Source organism: Alexandromys fortis, unplaced genomic scaffold, assembly GCF_014885135.2.
Source record: "Alexandromys fortis isolate MF-2015 unplaced genomic scaffold, M_Fortis_MF-2015_v1.1 scaffold_192, whole genome shotgun sequence".
In the NCBI taxonomy this organism is placed as follows: Eukaryota; Metazoa; Chordata; class Mammalia; order Rodentia; family Cricetidae; genus Alexandromys; species Alexandromys fortis.
This window is the reverse complement of record NW_026068071.1, coordinates 94,121-114,987: the sequence shown is the minus strand read 5'-3', so window position 1 is coordinate 114,987 and position 20,867 is coordinate 94,121. Positions and strand designations below refer to the sequence as shown.

General features: G+C 41.4%; 1 protein-coding gene across 2 annotated transcripts in view; it reads left to right on the top strand.

The window, feature by feature from the left end:
• Prps2 (phosphoribosyl pyrophosphate synthetase 2) overlaps positions 1–4,827 on the top strand; it is a 38,007-nt gene extending 33,180 nt beyond the window's left edge. For both annotated transcript variants that reach the window (XM_050121039.1, XM_050121038.1), the window contains exons 6-7: positions 27–186; positions 2,149–4,827. In XM_050121039.1, coding sequence (XP_049976996.1) covers positions 27–186; positions 2,149–2,241 — 253 coding nt within the window. In that variant the 3' untranslated portion in view covers positions 2,242–4,827. The remainder of the gene's footprint in view (positions 1–26; positions 187–2,148) is intronic.
• Positions 4,828–20,867: the final 16,040 nt, after the last annotated feature.

Below are 20,867 nucleotides of genomic sequence, written 5' to 3'. Positions count from 1 at the left end.
GGAATTTTTTGTCTTCTGTTTTACAGGTTGCTCTCAGCTGGTGCCACCAAAGTTTATGCTATCCTTACCCACGGAATCTTCTCTGGGCCAGCTATTTCCAGAATAAATAATGCTGCCTTTGAAGCTGTTGTTGTCACCAACACAATCCCACAAGAGGACAAAATGAAACACTGCTCCAAGATTCAGGTACTGTCTACCCTCCAGGCAGAACCATGCAGCAAGGCACCTGCTTCAGACCCTTAAAATAGTAGCCAGCTTTCTGTTTGCTAAGACAGAGGCTAAGAGAGACTGAAGCTTCTCATCACAGCGGGCTAGCCAGTCATATTAGATCCCTGAGAAAGGCCAGGATCAAGAGGTCAATGGTCACTACTTGGAAATAGAAAAGAAAAAGAAAGGAAGGAAGGAAGGAAATGGAAGAGACAAAAAGAGACCGGGGCTGCAATGCTGTCGGTAGAGTGCTTACATAGCATGCCTGAGTTCTGGGGGTTCCAGCCCCAGCACCCAATACAGTAGTCGTGGTGGCACTTAGCTGTAATCCCCGTGCTCGAGAAGGTAGGTGCAAGAAGATCCAGTACTCATGGTCTTCTTCAAATTCAAAGCCATCCTAAAAGGATTGAAAGTATCTCAAACAAGGATTTTAACCGGAAACGGGAAATGATCTATGTATGGTACTTGGAAGGTAGAAGCAGGAGTACTGCGAGGAGACTAGCCCAAACTGCACATAATCTTGTCTCACAAACCAACAAAAAAGTAGCAAATAGCACCCATGAAATGGCTCAGTAGGTAGGAGAGAAACAGAAGAAGTAGCAAACGAAGAGAATCACAATATAAAACAGGAAGAGCAATGAGGAAGTAGCTTGATGTAGCACTTGCCTGGCCTGCCCAACCCTGAACAACAAAGTTAAACATAGAATGACTTTGGAGCACGTGCCATTCCTACATATATAGTCCACTAAAAATGGGGTGGGGGAGGCAGCAGGCTATACTAAGCATATTTGGGGACCTACTTTTTCAAGTCCCTCCTGACTATATATATGCCCAAGGAATAAGTTTGAAAATTGTCAGAGTAGTGGCCCCTTATGTTTTTATGTATGATTAGTGTAGTGTAGTAACTGCGGCCCAAAGGCCAAATCTAGCCCACCTCTGTATTTTAAATAAAGTTTTATTGACACATACTCATGTTTCATTCCTGTTGCCCATGACTGCCTTTGCACCACAATGCAGAATTGAGTGTTTGATACAGAGATAACCCCAAACTTTTAACCTTCTAATATTTTTCAGGAAAAGTAATTCACTGACCCCCAAGTTAAAATGATCATGGTTGTGCTTTTATCATGACAGACATTCAATGTTTTTAGCAATTCTTGGGGTCAGGGAGATGGCTCAGTAGGTAAGCACTTACTGCACAAATCTGGAAATCTGAGCTCTATCCCTGGGACCCACTTAAAGGTAGATGGAGAAAACCTGACTCCACAAAGTTGTCTTCTGACCTCCACATACATGCCATGGCACATGTGTGTTGACCCCCCCACACACACACACATTCTCTGTCTCACACACACACACACACACACACACACACTCACACACACTGATAATAATAACAGATGAAAGAATTTTAAAAATCGTATTGGGATGGAATTCCAAATTGAAGTATAGTCGAGTAGAAAGATAGGTTGTGTAAGATTTGCTTTATAATATTTTATGAAAAACATTGCCATGTTTTAAAAATTGGTACTTGGATTATAGTAAAGACTTAAGAAATAAAATGAAAGTTGCAACTTTAAAAATTATAGCCACTATCTTTTCTAACTAGGGAAAAACCTCTGCCAATGAAGAAAGAAAACTAGTTTGTAAATAACCAGTGTCCCAAGAAGGGACCATCTGTGGGTAACAGCAGCCCTGAGTATCAATACTGAAAATCTTCCCAGGAACTGAGAGTAGTCACCTCCACAGGCTGTGATGTCTTTAAAGCTAAACTCTACAAACAGTGTGGACACTCCCAAAGAAATGGCCAGAGGAGGTTTAACCAAAGCATACCACATGGGTGCTGGAGAAAACATTCCTAGGCTTTCTGCCTTTTCAGCTTTTAAAGAAATTGAACTCACTCCTGCCTTTTGTGTTTTGTGTTTTCTCCTTGCTATTCAGGTGATTGATATTTCAATGATCCTGGCCGAGGCCATTCGAAGAACCCACAATGGGGAGTCTGTGTCCTACTTGTTCAGCCACGTACCACTGTAGTCCCATGGGATACGGAAGGTGGAGCAAGCCTCCTCCGGCGTCTCACTGTCTTTGTCTGCCTGCTGTTTTAGCGTTAGGACTCAGCAATTCTAGGATGATCACTGGCAAAAGCATCCAATCTATGTACACTCTAAGATTCCTTGTCTCCCTTTCTAATGTTCAAGACTACTGCTTTTCTGTTTTGTGGGGGCAGGGGAAGGTGGTGGTTATTTGGTCTTTAAGTGAACCATTGTCGATGAGAACTCATTCTTTTTTAGGACGTTGAGGCAGCGACTTTTAAGCCTAAAATTCTATGGCGGAAATTTGTCCTATATATATTTTCAGGTTGCCAAAGGTGACTTCAAATGAAAGCCTTCTGTGTAAACAGATCCTGATAATGCCTGTGGACATTGGGGTACAATCCTAAATACCCTTTCCTTTGGAGGAAACCTCAGAAAATTTATACTGTCATGCATTTTGAATACTCTTTTGCTTTTTAGGAAAACCTGATAGCTGGGTTTATTTTATTATTGCCCTTAATTGGGATTGGATTTTATTGAGCCTAAGATGGTCACTGACATATTGACTTTTCTTAGTAAACCTTATACGTATTGAAGACAATATAAGGCTCTATCACTTTTAATTTCCACTTTGAGCATATGTCACAACCGTCAACTTACCTGAAACTCCCAAAATTATGATGAGGATATAGTCAGTGAGTTCATGATCACGTCGATGTGCACCTTTGTTTATCCCAGAGGAATTATTCTTTATGATGCACCTCATGGCCTATCTATCATCTTATTCCCAGACGTCATCATTTTAGCGCTAGCCTATACTTTGCATTTTTCACGATAATTTCTTGGCATAGTTATCCACCAAAAGAAAAACTTCTGGAAATCCCCTCACATTTTTTAGACTGATTATTATTTTTGCTTTTCACATACATAAAACAGGGAAGTTTTAAGAGTGCCACCAAATGTATTTATTCAAGCACTGTTTAGCGAGCTTGGATGAAATGTTCTTTGGCCTTTGTAAGCAGAAGTATTAAATCTCTAATTACTGATTACCATCTCTAAGGCTGTTAAAATGTAGCGATAAGAGAGGCCTGAAAAACAATGGATACAAGAGTAAATAGCTGTTCCATTAGGAGCATCTTCAAAAACTGGTCCAAATAGCATCGTGAAGGAGAATTTCACTGAGGGTGGCGTTCTTGACAAAATTATCTTTCAGCGATGTGTGGAGGCTCATACCTTTAAACTGAAGCAGGAAGATTAACACAAGTTTGAGGCCAGCCTCGGCTACATAGTGAGTGCCAGCTCAACCTGGGCTAGACTTGAGCCCATGTGTTAGGAAATAAAAACAAACAAAAAGGCAGTCCCCTATAGCATCATTTAAAGTGGCAGAGGTCACCCATTGACTGACTGATTATATGTATATTGGCAGACAACCTACCAAATTTCCCTGCCCCCAAAGAAGATAATTTGCTTGAGTACCTAAAGATTCAGAATGCTAAACAATCTCTCCCCCTTGGTAAATCTTAAAACTGGTAGATAAATTTCTAGCCCTAAATTTTTAGGGTAGAAAAATTTTAGCCATCTGAGTAACACACTTGGCCAGCACTCTAGAATATCAAACTCCAGGGCAGCAGAAGTCAAATCAATGTTAAAAGTATAGTTTATGTTAATACGGAGACTGGCATTTTGACAATACCTTATTTGTAACTGTTTAGAAGAAAGTGGTCCCATCACCTGGGATACTCAGCTCTGTGATACATACTGTCTGTAAAGTCTTGGCTAGACAAGTGTTAAAGTCCTGTTTGACGCTATGCACTTGTTAGTTTTGATAAGTATGTGATGTCTGTATTTCGTGGGGGGGGGGGTTATGCCTGTTCTGAATGAAGACATTCCAGTGCACATCCACATGGAGACAGCTTGATGTATGTGTGCACATGTCTCAAAGCGTTGGCATGACAAAAGTCCATCGGTCATCATTTTATCTAAGATATTCAAAGCTTAAGGATGTGTACAGTAGATTTTACAATAATGATTGTCAGACGTAAATCCCCTATAGACAAACCTGCGTGGCTGACCTTGGAAATGAGAACAGATGTTTTCTGGCTTTACTTGGCCCCGAGTTAGTATATCCAGAGAACCACTGAATACACTGAGGAGCTGATTAGACTGGACTGAGCCTTATACAATGGAGACAGAGACTTTGAATAGTTGACAGTTTCAGTTGGGCCAAAGTGACAAAGGCTGTTTCCTGAGCAGTCTAAACCCAGGACGCTCCTGATTCTTGCTGTTTGTGGTAAGGAAACGTAAGGGGAAAATCACCAACAGATCAGCTTCATCTGGCTCTATGGAAAGGGCCAAAAGGGGGAGCCAGAAAAACAGGAATATACCAAAGTTGTTTAGCCTCCAGCTAAAATTTTCCTACTCACCTGGTAGATGTTCATAGGCTAACTTTTCTTCATGAGCTACAATGTCGACGACTAAGTTTAGGAATATATTCTTTGCAATGCTTGCCCTGATGTTAGAGACTAGAGAATCTTGAGATCCTGTGACGTTTACTAAGACATTTCAATAAAATCCTGCTGACTACTTGGTTTCATAGTTTGAGTCATTATTTTGGAATCATTTGCTTTTTGAGGAAGTGACCTGTTGATGAAGTCACTGAAAATGTTTGTTACCATGTTACTAAGACCCGGTTTGCAAAACTAAAGGAAAGCCAGAAGTTAATTAAATGTACTCCTCACCATTTTGACGCTTCTGCTGTGTGAAGGACTTGTTAGCTATCTTCTTTCAGACAAGCGTCACAACTGCTCCACATAGTGATCATTCTACGTAGTAAATCTCCAATTGAAGACCAAGATTGCAGAGATGGGATGGGAGGGGCCACCAAGCAACCAGAGTTCAGTCCCTGGGACTCGCATGGTAGAAGGAGAGAATTGTCCACTGATCACCACATGCAAACTGTGGCATGCAGACGTCCACCTTCCCCCCCCCCACAGACCCATAAATCACTATAGCGTGTTCTGCATCTAAGCAGTGAAATTCAGTATCCATCTGAATTTGGATCGAGTGGTCTAAACAAGTACAGGCTACATAGAAGTTGTTCGTGTGCGTTGGGTATAAGACAGGAAGAAGCGAGACAGTCATGAGTTCAGCCTTAAGAGGGGTACAACCTCCTTGCCCACTGTTGTGAAAGGAGTAAGTACATGTTCTTTGCACATACCTGGCTGAGTCACAGGGAGCACTGGGGCAAGAGCAAGTAGATGCATGTGGGAATAGCTCTAAAGTGGACTAACAGAAATAGCACCTAGGGATGACTGCCTCATAGCCATGGAGATACTGCTCCACTGGGGCCTGGTAGAAGCTGGTTGTGCCCCAGCCCTCCACCACAGGCCCATCAAAAGTAGAGTTGAAAGTGGTGCCCAGTTGAGTTCTGTGACCGAAAACTAAGCCAGCTGAACTCATTTTCAATTTTAAAAGCATGATAAAATGGGAAATGAGAATGCCCCGAAATGGAAAGCAGTGGGAAGTGCCCTCATTCGGGAACGTGGCAATCTGGAGTCTGGTCCTGACATACTGTAAGCACATTGTGACCTCACCATAAATTCCTGCACGTCTGCGAGACTTAAATGTCTCTGCAAAACTCATGTAAGAGAAGATGGTTACTGTACCAGACCCTTTCTTTTCGGCCACCAACCAGCTCCCAAATCATGACATGAAGACTTATTATTAGTTTTGAATGCTTGGCCTTAGCTCTTATTTTACCGTTTCTTTTTATCTACTTTTGCCTCAGGACTTTTTACTTTTTTTCCCCCTCCGTATCTCTTACTTTCCTGCCGTCTTCATGTCTGGTTGGTGACTGCCTGACTTCTGGCCCCAGGCATGTCGCTTTCTCCCTCTCTTCTCCTTTCTTTTCTATTCTTTCTCTGCCTAGATTTATCCTGTTCTCTTTGTCCTGCAGCCCTGCCTATCACTCACTCTCTCGCCTAGCTATTGACCATTCAGCTCTTAGGCAGGCAAGGTGGAATAGATGCAACTCATCTTTATATAATTAAGCAGATGCAGCAGAAACAAATGTAACACACCTTTACACAGTTAAGGTAATAGTCCACAGCATAAACAGAAGTAACATATCTTTGCCTAGTTAAAATAATATTCCACAACAGGTTGCCAGCTGCAGCAATCTTATCATTCTACATTTACCTGAAATAGTTGGGCTCATTGCTGACTATGGTTCCAATTAGGGAATGATAGAAAGTTGCTTCTCCATCTTCCTCGATTAAGTGCCTAACTCACTTTAGTTTGCCTAGGACTTTTTCTCAGTCTTAGAACTGGAAGTCTGAGCAGGGCAGTGGTGGTGCATGTCTTGAATCCCAGCACTTGAGAAGGGGAGGGCAGAGGCAGACAAATCTCTGTGAGTTCGAGGCTAGTCTGGTCTACATAGTGAATTCCAGGACAGCCTGGGCTACACAGAGAAACCCTGTCTCAAAAAAAAAAAAAAAAAAAAAAAAAAAAAAAAAAAAAAAAAGGATGAAGAGGGAGGGGAGAAGTAGGGAAGGGAGCAGAGAAAAATGTAGAGCTTGATAAAAATCAATAAGAAAAAAAAAAAGAAGTGGGAATATGATTATCTCTGGAAACTTCAATCCTGAGCAACCAGGAACAACCATAGTCCCTTCTAAGGCCAGAAATTATGGAGTCCCAGCGCTGTTTTTCAGAGATGGAAGTACATGTAACTGATGTAGATGGAAGCTGGGGGGATTCGAAAATGGCTAGGAGCACTAGGCTGTCAAATGCACAGTTACAAGGGGTGTGAGTGTGTATGTGCATGACTCAAAGTGAAGCAGAAGCCTGAGGAGAGCAAACTGTCTCCTATGTATGCGTGGTGCAGTAGTAGGCATTTGTGGTGGTTTGAATGAGAATGGCCCCCCAACGACTTACATATTTGAAAGTTTGGTCCCCTGTTGGAAGAGGTGTGTCACTGGGAGTGGGCTGATATTCTCAGTTAGCTTGTGTTCTCTCTCTCTCTCTCTCTCTCTCTCTCTCTCTCTCTCTCTCTCTCCTGCTAGTCCACGTTAGCTTGTTCTCACCCTCCCCCGCCTTCTTAAGTCACTTCTTAAATCACCTTGCTCATGATGTCTCGTCACAGTAATAAAACAGTAACCAAGACAGCACTCAGTAATCGTATTTTTAAAAAATTCCAGGACAAGAAATGTAATAAATGATCAATATTAGCAATGACTAAAAGGGTGATTTATATCCAAACAAATACTTTTTTCTAGAACTTTTTCTTTCTTAGCAGATTATACTTTTTAATGCCATTTGATATTCTAAAAGTATAGACTGTTTAGTTAGTAGGTGTTTGCCTAACATGCACAAAGCCCTGGGTTCGAGCACTTTAACCGCACAATCAAGTGCAATGGGACATGGGAAATGCTTGTAACCACAGCACTTAGGAGGCTAGTAAGAGGGTTAAGTTCAAGGTCATTTTTTGTTAAATAGTAAGTTTGAGGTAAGCCTGTACTACATGAAATCCTGTCTCAAAAAAAAAAAAAAATCTAATGCCACGGTATTTAGAACTGTAGCATTCTTTAAAAGAAAAAAAAAATTCTACACAGCCAGTTTCAGGACAGCCAGGGTTACAAAGAAAGACCCAGTCTCCAAAAAATAAATAAATAAATAAGTGAAATTTTCTGTGTATGTGTGAGTGCTTGCAGATGTGTTTGTGTGTCCGTTGCCTAGTGGCCTTGGAGGGTAGAAGAGCTTATGAGAACTCCTGGAACGGCAGTTATGAGCAGTTTTGAACTGCTTGATATGGGTGCTGAAAACCACACCCAAATCTTCAGCAAGTGCTCTTAACTGCTGAGCACTCTGCCCAGTCCCTCTGCAGTATTCTTTCGCTTTATTATTGTTTTCTGGGCAAAGGTCTCCCTATAGAGCCCAGGCTGGGTGTAAACTAGTGAACTTCCTACCCCTGCCTTCTGAGGCTGAGATTGCCTGCACCTGCATGCACTCCAATGCCCAGCTGAGGCTTCATGATGTTTGTGATCCAACACCTCTCAAAGAATCAGAAACAACCAATGTTGGTCTCCCGATTCACAAGGATACTGTAGAACTCCCAAGAGATGGGTTATTCCTTCATGTCTCCTAATGGACTGTGCTTCTCAGTATTCGTGTCGTAAAACACTAGCGAGAATGGAGCAAGCAAAGACTTAGTATGTGCTCCTATACCAGACCCGGTTTCTCTGGAAATACTTGCTTTTCGAATCAAGCCACTATAAAAAGTTGAGTTTATCGTTATTTCCTGTCAATGCTTAATGCCGTTCAAGGAAACTGCCCTCTTACGGGCTGAGAATAAGGTGGGCCAAACCTCTCCTGCTCAAGGCCCTATCATTTTGACCTGAGATGAGACAGCCTAGTTATGTGAGCTAATGCTAGGACGTGAAGGGAAAAGTGAGGCTGCAGGCGGTGGTATGTACTTAGACTCCCTGCACTGAGGACATGGGAGGCTCTAGAACGTGAGCTTTACTACAGAGAAAAAAACCTTGCCTTAGCGAAAGAAGGATGCCTGGCAAAGCTTAAGTGTCACTGTGAACTTTCAGCCACTGGCTACTCACTTGCCTAGTCTATTATTCTATTTTACTAGTAATTGCTGCTCTCTAAGTCTTCATCCTTTTAATGAAATAGACACAAGCATTGGTTACATGATATTCTGGCTATCTCTCATGCCGCTAAGTTAGAGGCTTTAACTTGGTAAGTTTTATAAGCCAGACTTTAATGAAAGGTGAAAAATAATATATACTGTGGGATACACACACACACACACACACACACACACACACACACACACACTCAGTGGTTCCCGGCTTGAGTCTCTGGAACCACTCACTGCAGTCTGCGCGTTCACTACTCCCATGCTGTGCCGCTACCCAGGGGCCGCTACACATGCCCCTGCCCTCACATCCTGACATTTCTTCACTTCCCTTCTCCTTTAAAGGGCCAATAGAGAACGAGCTTGATTCAATTTTATGTATCCATCTCTTCATCCTCTAAATACTTATATACATAATAACAGGTGCCGAGTGCTTCAGGAATACATAAGATGTTGTCTTCTACCCTGCAGTTTCCTGGGAGGCAAAGATGATAGATGACGAAATGCTATATAGTAACAAATGTGACAAAGATTTTTACTAGAGAAAGTTTCTTGACTCCTGGTATATTTATAAAAAAAAGAAAGAAAGAAAGAAAGAAAGAAAGAAAGAAAGAAAGAAAGAAAGAAAGAAAGAAAGAAAGAACACTCCCAGAGAGACTAAGTTGAGGCTCTGGATTTTCTGGCTACATTCCAGAAAAATCCCTTCCATTCGTGCAAGAAAGCCATTAGGTGACTAGACAGTTCCGGTGGTCCTTTCCTCCTGACACCTTCAAGCCACATAAAAAATGCCTTCTAAATAAGCGCATCCTAAGTTAACAACCAAGTTTGCTCTGTGAATGTTGAACGATGCTCCCTGGAACACTCCAAGCACTCCATTCTCCCGTTAGACTGAGGACCTGTAGGAAGAACACTTCAACATGCCTACTCAAGCACTTCTCTAAGTAGCCTTTTTGAGGAGGAACGGTGATAAGGATGGAACTCTTGAACATAACAGGCAAGTGCTCTACCACTTAACGACACATCAACCCTAAACAGCCGTTAGTATTTTGATATAAATTCTAATTACAATCCACACCGACCCTCTGTGTGCTGTGCTGAATGAAAATGGACCCCTTAGGCTTATATATTTGAATACTTGGTCCCATCTGGTGGCACTGTTTGGAAAACCTTAGGAGGTGTGGTGCCAGGGCTGGGCCCTGTTTTAAAAGCCCATTCCATTCCTAGTTGGCTCTCTCTTCCTTCTCCCTTTGTGTCTTAGGATGTGAGCACTCAGCTACCACCACATAGCCATGTCTGTCTGTCTGCTGCCATGCTCTCTTCTGGGATGGTCATGGAGTCTAACCCTCTGAAACTGTAAGTCCCAAATAAACTTTCTTCTATTAAAAAAAAAAAAAAAACACGTTGGGCTTAATCACATGGAAAAAAGAAAAGTGGTCATGTACCCCAAGAAACCTCAAGCACAAGCAGCTGGAACTACAGGTCTGCCCCACCAGGCATCTCCTTGCTTCCCAAACTCCTGCGCAGAGGCAATAGACAAAAGAAAACCATCTGGTTGGCAGCCTTTTTGGGAGAGGGTCTCCTGAATGACCATATATGTGACCAACTGAGAAGCGTTCCAGTAGAGCTGCAGCCAACAATGTGGGATTAAGAGCAAGCTGGTACTATGCTAAGATGCTACAATTTGTGTTGGTTTTTTACATAGCAAGACAAGACATGAGCAAAATATGACAGTATCTAATATGAGTAGAAACATCAAATATGGGGAGAATCCTTAAACTCATGACTCGGGATATGTCAAATTGTTAAGGTCCTGGCTGATTCCATAACTTATAGTAAAATATGAGGGTAAGAGGTTGAATTAAGACTTGAGGTCCTGGAAAGATGTCTCGGTAGTTAAGAGCACATAGGGTCTGGGTTAGGTTCCGGGCACCAATGCTGGGTGTGGTGGCTCACAACCACATGTAAATCTACTTCCAGGGGATCAAAAGCTCTCTCTTGGCCTTCATATGAACTGCACTTATGTGTACAAACTTGACATATATTCATATGCATGCATAATTAAAAATAAAAAGACAAGAGTCTGACTTCTTAATAAATCTATAATTCTTCAAGGGTTAGCTCCCTTGTGGGCAGATTAGGTTTAATAATAACTGCCTCCGAGGTATTCTGTGTTTAGATTTACATGTGTGATGGCACCTGTAATTCCATGGAGTTGTCAACAGAATGAATTTATTACTGGAAAGGCAAACTGAGGCACAACCAAAGTTTCAAAGTGTTTCTGTTAAAAAACAAGATTTTATATAGCAGAAACTCCAAATCAGGGTGACTCAGGAACTCTGCGAAGGAAACACAAAGAGGAGACAAATCTTCTGTAAGATGGCCACCAAAGTAAAGGAGAGCAAATATTTGACCAGTTATAATTATGCATTAGCAAACCTTTGTCTTAACTAGAAATGTGCTCTTTGCTTCCAACTGCATGAGCTTAAGTTCTGAGTTCGGGGATTGTGACTCCGACGAATCAAATTCCCATCTCTTTTCATGTTAGGCAATTGCTCTGTCACTGAGCTATGGCCCCCAGCCCCTGATTTTCTGTGATATATGCATTTCCAAGAAATGGCTAGCTAAGTGTCACCCATGGTTTTGATCTCATCTCTAAAAGGGCCTTTCCATTCTTTGAAACGAAGTCAGCTCCCCTATGATTTGAATCAGGGGACTTCTTTCTAAACATTTACCCCTTCAGACTCATTGGGTGAACTCCAGTATGCATTGAAGAGCAGCCTTCAGCCTTGCAGAAGGCACATGTCACAGAAATTTGCATGCCCTGCCACAGTTGTCTCCAGAGCACTTTCGTTTCTTAGTAAACGGAAACTTGGAGAAGAGCTAAGCAACAGGGTATTTCATGCTGCAGTTGAAAGGGGGGGATGAAAAACAAAAGGCAAAGTTGACTATGACAGTGGGGGATTTACCAGGCTAAAAATGCATGACACACAAAGCTTTTCATAGTTTGTGTTCTTTTGCCATATATCAGGTGCAAAAAAAAATCAAGTTATCTGTAAATATATTATAAAGAAGATTACTATATTTTAAATGTCCAAAGTCATATCTAAAGAGGTCAGAACTCTGGAACTGTTATGAAAACACTGTGATGTGTGTTCTTGTTTGTTGTTGAGTGAGAACCTCACTTTGCAGCTCAGGCTGACTTGGAACACACTATATTGAAATTAAAGAAGAGAGTCACCATGCCCGGGGCACAGACACTGAGAGAAACAATTAATAAATGGGAACTTTTGAAACTGGGAAAGCAAAGGACATGGTCGACAAGACAAAACGGCAGCCTACTGAATGGGTAAAGATCTTCACCAACCCCACATCAAACAGAAGTCTGATCTCCAAAATATACAAAGAACTCAAGAAATTTGTCATCAAAAGAACAAATAATCCAAGAAAGAAAAAAATGGGGTACAGACCTAAACAGAGAACTCTCAACCGAGGAATCTAAAATGGCTGAAATACACTTAAGGAAATGTTCAACATCCTTAGCCATCAGAGAAATGCAAATCAAAACAACTCTGAGATTCCATCTAACACCTGTAAGAATAGCCAAGATCAAAAACATTAATGATAGTTTATGCTGGAGAGGATGTGGGGTAAAGAAACACTCCTGCATTGCTGGTGGTAGTGCAAACTGATATGGCCACCTTGTATATCAGTATGACGATTTCTCAGAAACAACCTACCCCAAGACCCAGCAATACCACTTTTTGGTATATACCCAAAGGATGTTCAATCATATTACAAGGACATTTGTTCATCTATGTTTATAGTAGCATTATTTGTCATAGAGAGAACCTGGAAACAACCTAATAAATGCCCCTTGACTGAAGAATGGAACAGAGAATGGAACAGAGAATTATACAATGGAGTACTACACGGCAGAAAAAAATGACATCTAGGTTCTCTGGGATAGTGAATTGTAGACTGGTTTTCTTTGCTTTATGTCTGAAATTTACAGACAAATGGATGGATCTAGAAAGCATCACATTAAGTAAGGTAACCCAGACCCAGAAAGACAAATATCAAATGTACTCACTCCTAAGTGGCTTTTAGACATAAAGCAAAGAAAACCAGTCTACAATTTACTATCCCAGAGAACCTAATAACAAAGAGCACCCTAAGAGAGACATACATGGATCTAACCTACGTGGGAAGTAGAAAAAGACAAGATCTCCTGAGTGATTTGGGAGTGTGGAGACCATGGGAGAGGGTAAGAAGGGGAGGGGGAGGAAGAAAGGAAAATGGAGAAAAATATATAGCTCAAGGGCTGGAGAGATGGCTCAGAGGTTAAGAGCATTGCCTGCTCTTCCAGAGGTCCTGAGTTCAATTCCCAGCAACCACATGGTGGCTCACAACCATCTGTAATGGGGTCTGGTGCCCTCTTCTGGCCTGCAGGCATACACACAGGCAGAATATTGTATACATAATAAATAAATATTAAAAAAAATATATAGCTCAATAAAAACAATTTTAAAAAAAAACAATACAAGAGAAAGGAGGAGAAATAAAGGGGAAAAAAACACAGGGCTGGAGTTGTTTGTACTGTGAAAAATGATCAACCCTCAGTTACTGGAAGGCATCAAGAACAACATTTCAACAACGTTTTCAGCCCCGGACGCCAGCAGAACCTCCCTACAGGAGTAGCAGCAGTCACGACACAGAGACACAGGAAACTGCCTGCAGTAACTGTCACCTTCAGGATGAATGACAGCCAGCCTACCGAGCACATCACCCTGAGGGTTGACCACGTGATTACACAAACCAAGTGCACTTGCTAATTTTTTTGGTGTTTTAATAACACTGATGCAAAATATTAGTAAAAGTACAGGTGCAAGTTTCCATTGTAGTAAGAAACTTTTAACCCATGTTCCTGGAAGTAACCCATTACACGTACTCATTCAAAAGGGTAAACTTGGGTTCGGTGGATGCTTTAGTTTGTCATCAGTGCCCTGGCTGGAGTGGCTAGACTTTTGTGCGTGGCTCCCCGGGAAAAGTCATGTGATACTTGTACTAAGAGATTTGTAATATCAGGGATAAGAAACTATCTCCTCTAGTTCCTTTTCTGGTGCTGTGATAAATGTTGTGAGCAATAGAAAGTTAGGGGAGAAAAGGGTTTATTTGGCTTAAACTTCCCGGCCACAATCCCTCACTGAATGATGACAGGACAGGAACTTGAGGAGGTATTTGAAGCAGAAACTATGGAAGAATGCTTTCTCAGGCTCATCTCTCTGGCTTTCTTATATAGCCCAGGACCACGCGCTTAGGGAAGGGTGCTCTGGCCCTTCAAACATCCATTAATGAAGGCAATGTTCCACAGACATGCCCACAAGGCAACCTTATCTAAAAAACTCAACTGAAACTCCCTTCTCAGATAACTCTAGGCTGTGTCAAGTTGAAGTCAAGCTCTGCTAGAACACTGCCCATATGGCCATAATAGAGAAAACATGAATTATATTGTGGACTGTTCATGCCAAGGAATATTTTGTGGCTGTAAGGAAAGGCTATCGAATTTACAGTATAGAAGCTCTCCAGATTGAAGTATGAAAAAAATATTCAACTAAAATGCCAAGGATGGAGCGAAGTCTATGTGAATAAAATAGTTTATTGGGGAAATGGAGATAGGAATACATCTGGGAGCTGGAGATGGCTCAGCAGGTAAGAGTGCTTGCTCTGAAAACACAAGGGTATGAGTTTGCATCACTAGCACCGATGTAAAAGTCCAGGCATGGCTGGGCATGCCTATAACTACAGAACTATGGGACCAAGACAGATTCCAAGAGCTCCCTGGCCAGCCAGATAAACTGAAATAGCAAGCTTCAGTTTCAGTGCCTTATATCCGGGCAATATGGCAAAGGGAAACTGAGTTAACAGCCCATGTCCTGCTCTAGCTATTATAAAATGTGAAAATGGCCATTGCCTTCGTTTTTGCCCAAAAGTCCCATTCAATCTACTATTCTTTCTGTCTCTATCTCTGTCTCTCTTTTCCTTTTTATTATTCATTTGTTTAAGTATTTAATTAATTTGTTTATTATAAGAGTTTTCATAGCTATTTTTTTTATTAAAACAGACACAGACCAATAGAATAGAATGAGGGAGTCTGAAATAAAGCCACACAGCCACGACCACCTGATTTTAGACAAATATACCATATATATGAGGTTAAAAAAATCCCTCTCCTCCAGATGGTGCTGGGAAAGCTAGATATGCACTTGTAGCAGAATTCAACTAAATCTCTGTCTTTCACATTGTTCAAAATTCAACTTCAAATGGGCCAAAGACCTTAATGTAAGAGTTGAAATTAAAACTGGCATAGAAAAAGGGAGGGAAAATGTCTTAAAACATCTTTATAGTCAAGAATTTTACATTCTAGAGAGATGGCAGAGGGGTTCAGAGCACTGGCTGGCTTTCAGAGGACCCAAGTTTGATTCCCAGTACCTACATGGCAGCTCACAACCATCTGTAACTCCATTTCATGGGATCTAACATGCTTTTCTGGGTATGTGTGTACTGTACAGACATATAGGTACACAAGACATGTATATACATACAATAAAAATAATTATTTAAAAAAGACATTTCTGTGTACAATTCCAGTTGGTCAAGAAATAGAGCCAACAACTGATAAACAGAAACGTGTGGAATTAAAAAGCTGCACCACACAGGAAACAACGGAATAATGAGCCAGTCCACAGAACAGAAAGAAATCTTTGTTTGCTAAACATCTGACAGAGGATGATTATCCAGAGTACACAAAGAATAATAACTCAATAAACCCAGGCAATAAATGGGTTAATTAAATGAGCATACATGTAGTTCGCAAAAGCTGAGGTGCAAATGGCCAATCGGCATGTGTAAAAGTGCTTAACTTTGCTAGCCACCAAGAAACCCAAATAAAAACCACCATGGGATCCCAGCTTACACCTGCCAGAATGGCAATTATCAAGAGAACCATTAAGGGCAAAAGGGAACCATCATACACTGCTGACGGAATGCAAACTAGTGCAATCTCTGTGGTAGTTACTATGGAGATTTCTCAAAGAAAAACACAAACTAGAGCTATCATGTGGCCCAGCGACCCCACTCCTGGATATTTATCCAAAAGACTTCAAGCCAACATGTTGTAGAGACACTTAAACATTAGCATTTACTGTAGCACCGTTCATAATGGCCACGTTGCAGACTCAACCAACATGTCCATTCACAGAACAGTGAGTGGATAAAGGAAGTGTGGTATATATGTACCGTGGAATTTGCAGGAAACAGGATGCAACTGGAGATCACCGTATTACGAGAATTATATCAGTCTTGGAAAGGCAAACATTGCTTGTTTTTCTCTCCTTTTGTGGGTCCTAGACTTTATGGACACACAGAGTTGCACGTGTACAAATGACTGAAATGTAGAAGTGAAACTCTCTGAGGAACAAATGAACTAACAGGGGGAGGAGAAAGGAGATGGTAACGGGGAGCATGTGATCAAAGTGCCTTATATGTTTGCACCAGAAGAAAAGAAGAAAACAGAGGCTTTACTAATTATAAATGAGTTATAAGGCTGCACTTGGTTCAGCTAGTTAACTCAACCAGATAGTGACCCCAATAGGATTATACTGGTCACTTCAATCAATGAATCTGCCTAATGAGCTTCCTCTCAAAATTCACCTGGTTGAATTGTTTCCATCTTCATGGTCACTTCCATCATCAATAAAGAGCAATTTCTTAAGTGCCCATTATGTACAAGGTTTGGCGTTCTGCAGTGCTATTGGGTAACTAAGAGATGTGAATAAAGAACAGATAGCAATACAAGAACACAGTATAGAATATCATAATCTCTCAGGATCTTGGCAGGGAAGTCCTAAACACATCTTTTCTGATTGTAGAGCATTATTCTTCCCTTTGTGGATAAAGAATTAGATTTAATTTTTAGTCATTTGTGGAATCAATTTTTCTTCCTTTTTTCCTTCCTTCCTTTCTTCCTTGTTTCCCGCTCTCTCTCTCTCCCTCCCTCCTTCCTTCCATCCCATCATTCCTTTCTTTTTGAGACAGGCTTTTGAGAATGTTGCCCTAGTTGGCCTAGAACTCTTCATCCTCCTGCCCTGCCTCCCAAGTTCCAAGATTACAAGAAGGTGCCGCCAATGCCTGGCTGTTCCATGTTTTCATTAAGACACTGGATTGTTGCTGATGAGGCTTTTTTGTTTGGCATCTGTCATACTTAGAAGGACCTTCACACTTCAAAATTATCATTTCTCTCTGGTTTCATTTTTATTTTATTTTATTGTGTGGTGTATATGAGTGTTTTGCCCACATTCACATATGTGCACCAGATGCGTGTCTGGTGCCCAAGTAGATCAGAGAAAAGTGCTCTGGATGCCCTGGGATTGGAGTTACAGATGGTTGTGAGCTGCCATGTGGGCACTGGGAATCAAACCTAGGAGCCCTGAAAGAGCAGCCAGAGCTTTGAATCACTGAGCCAGCTCTCCAGCCCTCCCTATGGCTTCTTTGAGCACTCTCAGTGTGCTGGGGTTGTTTTGGATTCTAAGAAAGGAATTTGAAAGTGACAAATATCTTTACTAATTTTCTAAACTTCAAGCCAGTTACCCAAGATTATCTGAATGATCTCTTTTGCCATTGAAGTGACATTCATATCCTTCTGAGTGCTTTTGCCTAATTCTGACTTTTCTGTTTCCTTTCTAAGCTTGGTGTCATGCTGCTTCTGGAGTGCAGCCTTATGGAAATGCATTCATAGATCTAGGGGAGAAGGCTTTGCCTTGACACTTTTTCATTTACAATTACCTGACTTCACAAATGCGGTTTTACCCTACCAGACTCAATGCCTAACACTGTTTTTTTTCCTTCATTATTCAAAAAAGATGACATCCATAGATAATGCTGCCCCATGTTATTGAATAAATAAAGAGACCTGATTTCCCAAATGTACCCACCCATTACAAGTCAATCTGGCAAGTTTCTCATGAAATCCGGTTGGTATTTGACTGAGATTTCACAGTAACTACAAATCAATTTAAACCACACTTACTTTTTTTTTTTTTTTTAAAAAAAAAAAAACATGTTGTGGGCACTATTTCCAGTACCAATATATTTCGTGTCATATAAATGTTTTCAGCTTCCACAGCCCTGCCAGGAAACAGATACAACGTTCATCTTAGAAACTGTTGAGTTCAGCATAGTGAGTGTATATTTGGACTGGATTTAAGGAAATCAAAGACGTGACACAGCACTTCAGGGAAGAGCATTCCCGGTTTGATCCCAAGGTGGCAAGGGAAAGGAACGACTATTAGAATTGAGCAGGGACAACGCTGGATGGACGAGACTATCAATAGGTAAGGGATACAACCAATGCCAGACAAACAGGGCGGAAATCACAGGGAGAGAGCCTCTACTACCCTCCTGGGCAAACCTAGGGCCTCTCTTTGCTCATATCCAATCAGAAGGCAGCAGCTAGCAAGGGGATGTTGTTTGTCCAGCTCAGGCTCCAACCACACAAAGCCAGCTAGAAAGGTTGGAAGACTGCTGGGGGTGAAGGGTAGGTAGGCATTGCAGTAAGTATATATTGTGGTAAGCCCTTTGTTATACCACCCGAATCTCTTGCATTCCCTGTCAGTTCTTTTTCCTCATACGCTTTTTAGATTCTACTGTTCCAATGGCTTCTCCCCTTCCACAACCAGTTCAGATCAGTTATTGTTTCTATGTGAGATGGTTGTTAATTTTTATACAGTATTTGCTCAGCAGAGTGCTTGAAGAAGACTTCTTATACGTGCATGGCTATCACGTGCTATGCAATCTGAATCATGTCCAAGGCTCTTCTTGTCCCAATTCCACTACCGTAAGAAATAGACAATGAGCCGGGCGGTGGTGGCGCACGCCTTTAATCCCAGCACTCGGGACGCAGTGGCGGCAGGCGGATCTCTGGGAGTTCAAGGCCAGCCTGGTCTACAAGAGCTAGTTCCAGGACAGGCTCCAAAACCACAGAGAAACCCTGTCTCAAAAAAACAAAAAAAAAAAAAAAGAAAGAAAAAAAAGAAATAGACAATGAGCCATTTGCTTCAGTGGTTAGAAGCACTTGGAAAAGATCATAGTTTGAATCCTGACATACATGGGTTTCGATTCGCAGCACCCACGGGGCAGGTCACAAGTGTTCGTAACTCCCGTTTGAGGAGGTTGCTACTGCTTGTTTCAGTTAACAAGGTCTACTGGGTTTGCATGCATTATTGCTTGCCTGGGATTTTGAAGTTGATTTATCAGTTTTACGTAACCATAAATTGGGAAGTCGATCATAGGAAGATACTCCGGGCATATTGTAAAGTACAGTCATCAAAATGAACATGGACTAGGTGATTCTCCCTTTGCAGTGCCGACTTTGCTTCTCAGTAATTCAGAATAATTGGGAGCAATCAAATGCTGCTTTCCTCTGATGCCTTTTCCAGGGTCACAGTCACCTAAAAGACATTTTTTAATCCCTTCACATTCTTTTAACTTCTATCAATGTTCATGAAAAATAGAAGCGGGGGAGGGGGGCAGCATCTGGGTTGTTTCAGTGGTAAATTGATTTCTAAATCTACTGCCATGCTACAGCAAATAAAGATGGAACTTGCAGCTTTACCAGAAATCAGTTTTTATATTAAACCCTCAGTCTCAAGATCTCAGCTTCTTTTCCCAGTAGCTTGAACAATACACTTTGGCTCCTCATCACCACCTGTGAGGAGAACTCCAGTTTCAAGGGATTCAGTGTCCTCTTCCAACTCCCTCATGATACACAGGCAATGCATTTGAGCCAATCAATAATACACACACACAAAATAAATAAATCTAAAGAAAATTGAAGACATTTGCATCACTATTTTCAGTACTTAATGACATAAATATGAACCTATTACAACTGCATGTTTTACCATTAACATAATGATCCCTCAACAAATACGGCCTAGTTGTTGTAGCTAGTATTTTCTCAGCTAACGTGGGGTACCAATGCAGGCCAGCATATCAACCCTTGACATTATTGGCTGATTTCCACATGTTGTTCTCTGCATCTTCTTTCTTGATGAAATACTTGTGTTAAATAACTTTAAACACAGCTACCGTGATTTAAGTGTGTCCACAAAAGGTTTCCATAAAGAGTAAAGGACCACACTTTGAGAAGTTAGCCTTTCTTTATATGATTCCTGACTGCAAGTATGGCTGACCTTTGAAAACTAAAGTGAGTGACCCAACTGGTAGCCTTTCTGCCATTCAAAAACCAGTATCCCTTCAAACTGGGCCAAAGACAAAGCAAGGTAAATTTAGGCTTGTTTTGAAGATGTTTCTAAGACAATGTTTCTCAACCTAAAGCACACAGCCTATGAAGGCATACTCTACAGTCTCTGAGGGTATCCGTAGTTGTCACTAGTGGAAAGAGACAGTGCCATTAGCCTCTAGTGGGATGAGACAAAATGCCACCAAATATCCCACAATAAAACAACAAATCATTCAGTCAAAAATGTCCATAGTGAGCTGCGGAGATGGCTCAGTGGATAAGCGAATTTGCAGCACAAGCTTAAGGACCTGAGTTTGAATTCTCAGAACCCTAGTAATGTAGCGATTATGCCATAACCTCTTTAATCTCAGCATTGTGGGGTGAGAACAGGGGGATTTCTAGGATTGGCTGACCCCAGCCTAGCTTCAGATTCCGTAAGAGACTGTCTCAAAAGGATAAGGGAGAGAGTGACAGAGTGGGCCAATTGAAGACCTCCCCTGGCCTCAAGTGCCTTCATGCACCTGTACCTTCACAATACCACATTAACACACACACACACATACACACATCAACCAATCAATAGTGACAACGTTAAAAATCCCTGCTATAAATGAAAAGAAAGATTTGTATAAAAAGGTTATTTGGATTTGGAGATGTTACCTCAAGTCTGGTGATAGAAATAAGA